Below are 1,341 nucleotides of genomic sequence, written 5' to 3' on the forward strand. Positions count from 1 at the left end.
CCAGATCCTTTGTCTTAGGAGGACAGGATGAGGGGAAAAAGGTTTGTGTGTAGCTGCATTAGGCCCCCCAACACCTATTCAGCCTCCCCAAATTCCCGGATTACAGGCATGAGCTACCATGCCTAGCCGGCTATCTAATATGATAAAAACAATGTCTACTGGTAGGGGGAAGGCTGGGCAAGTTTGCTTTGCAGCCCCTTGTAAGAGATTGGCTTTTCCTAAGCTCAGGGTTCCTCAGCTATGATGCAAACCCACTATGTCATAGAATCCACTTGGGCCTGCCCCTGGGTTGCACCTGTGGGGTTAGGAGACCAAAGGAAACAAAGTGAAGATGAAGCTCATGCTATTTGCTGTTCCTTGAGTAATGCATTCCTTTGTCTCTGACCTCGGATCTCATATCTTCTGCCAGTCTATCAAACTGAGGCAGATTCACTTATTAGCTTACAGGTAGGTAAAAATCTCAGGCCCTTCCCAATTCTTAACACCAGTGGGGTCTGTCTTTTGAGCTCAGTTAAGTGGACAATGAGGTGATGGTGCTTAGGCTGGTCCTGGAGGGAGTGGTAGGGGAGACAAGACTGGGGCACCCCGGGTCTGTCTCGGGAAAAACTCAGCTGTAGAAGAGCAGATAAGGAAGCTAAGATTTGCCTGAGGCTAGAGAGAGTCCCAACTACTTTCTGATAAATAAACCAAAGAAATGACTAAATCTCCTTCTCCTGGATAGAGAAGGAAGCTGGATGGGGAAGGAAGCCCTGGGGCAACATGAGGAAGAGCCTACCCTCCAGCCAGCAGGTACAGGTATGGGCCTTTAGGGGACCTGGCCAGAACTTTCTGAGGCGGGCAAAAGGTAGTAGCAAGGCCTGGGAGGAAGACAACTGGAATGCCTCCCTCAGGCTCTTCTTGGCAACTTTCCTTTCCGAGGCCATCGACTAGCACCTGGATCAAGCCAGGTATCCAAACGATTTCACCAACATTGGAGGGAATTTTGGCCAGTCAGCTACCAAGTTTCTTATAGTGCCAGGAAAGTTGGAAGCATGAAACAAACACCCTTCACTGCTTCATTTATTCTTGTTAACACTCCTTCCCCCCTTGCCTGGGTTGGGTCCACAACTGCTAGTGTCCTGATCTACCTCAGCCAGGATAACTGTCTTCCTCAGTCCCTGAAGACTGCACTTTTCCACGGTTCCTTGGTTCAAGGTCAGATCCATATGCCTGAATTGAACCTGCAAATTTGCTCAGCATTCCCACTTGGACCTCCACATTTCCTCCTTGCCTTTCTCACCCTCTGTATTTACCTGATAAGAGACCATATGTTAGGTCCTGAGATGGATAAGAGAAGTTATT

At 48.6% G+C, this 1,341-nt stretch overlaps 1 protein-coding gene across 1 annotated transcript in view; it reads left to right on the plus strand.

Moving 5' to 3' along the window:
• The first annotated feature begins 759 nt into the window (after positions 1-759).
• Positions 760-1,341, plus strand: part of MUC4 (mucin 4, cell surface associated) — an 81,818-nt gene continuing 81,236 nt past the window's right edge. The window contains exon 1 of the mRNA XM_023509009.1: positions 760-795. Within this exon, the coding sequence (XP_023364777.1) occupies positions 760-795 (36 nt within the window). The remainder of the gene's footprint in view (positions 796-1,341) is intronic.

This window comes from Otolemur garnettii, unplaced genomic scaffold (genome assembly GCF_000181295.1).
Source record: "Otolemur garnettii isolate 467f Iridium unplaced genomic scaffold, OtoGar3 scaffold00310, whole genome shotgun sequence".
Classification (NCBI taxonomy): Eukaryota; Metazoa; Chordata; class Mammalia; order Primates; family Galagidae; genus Otolemur; species Otolemur garnettii.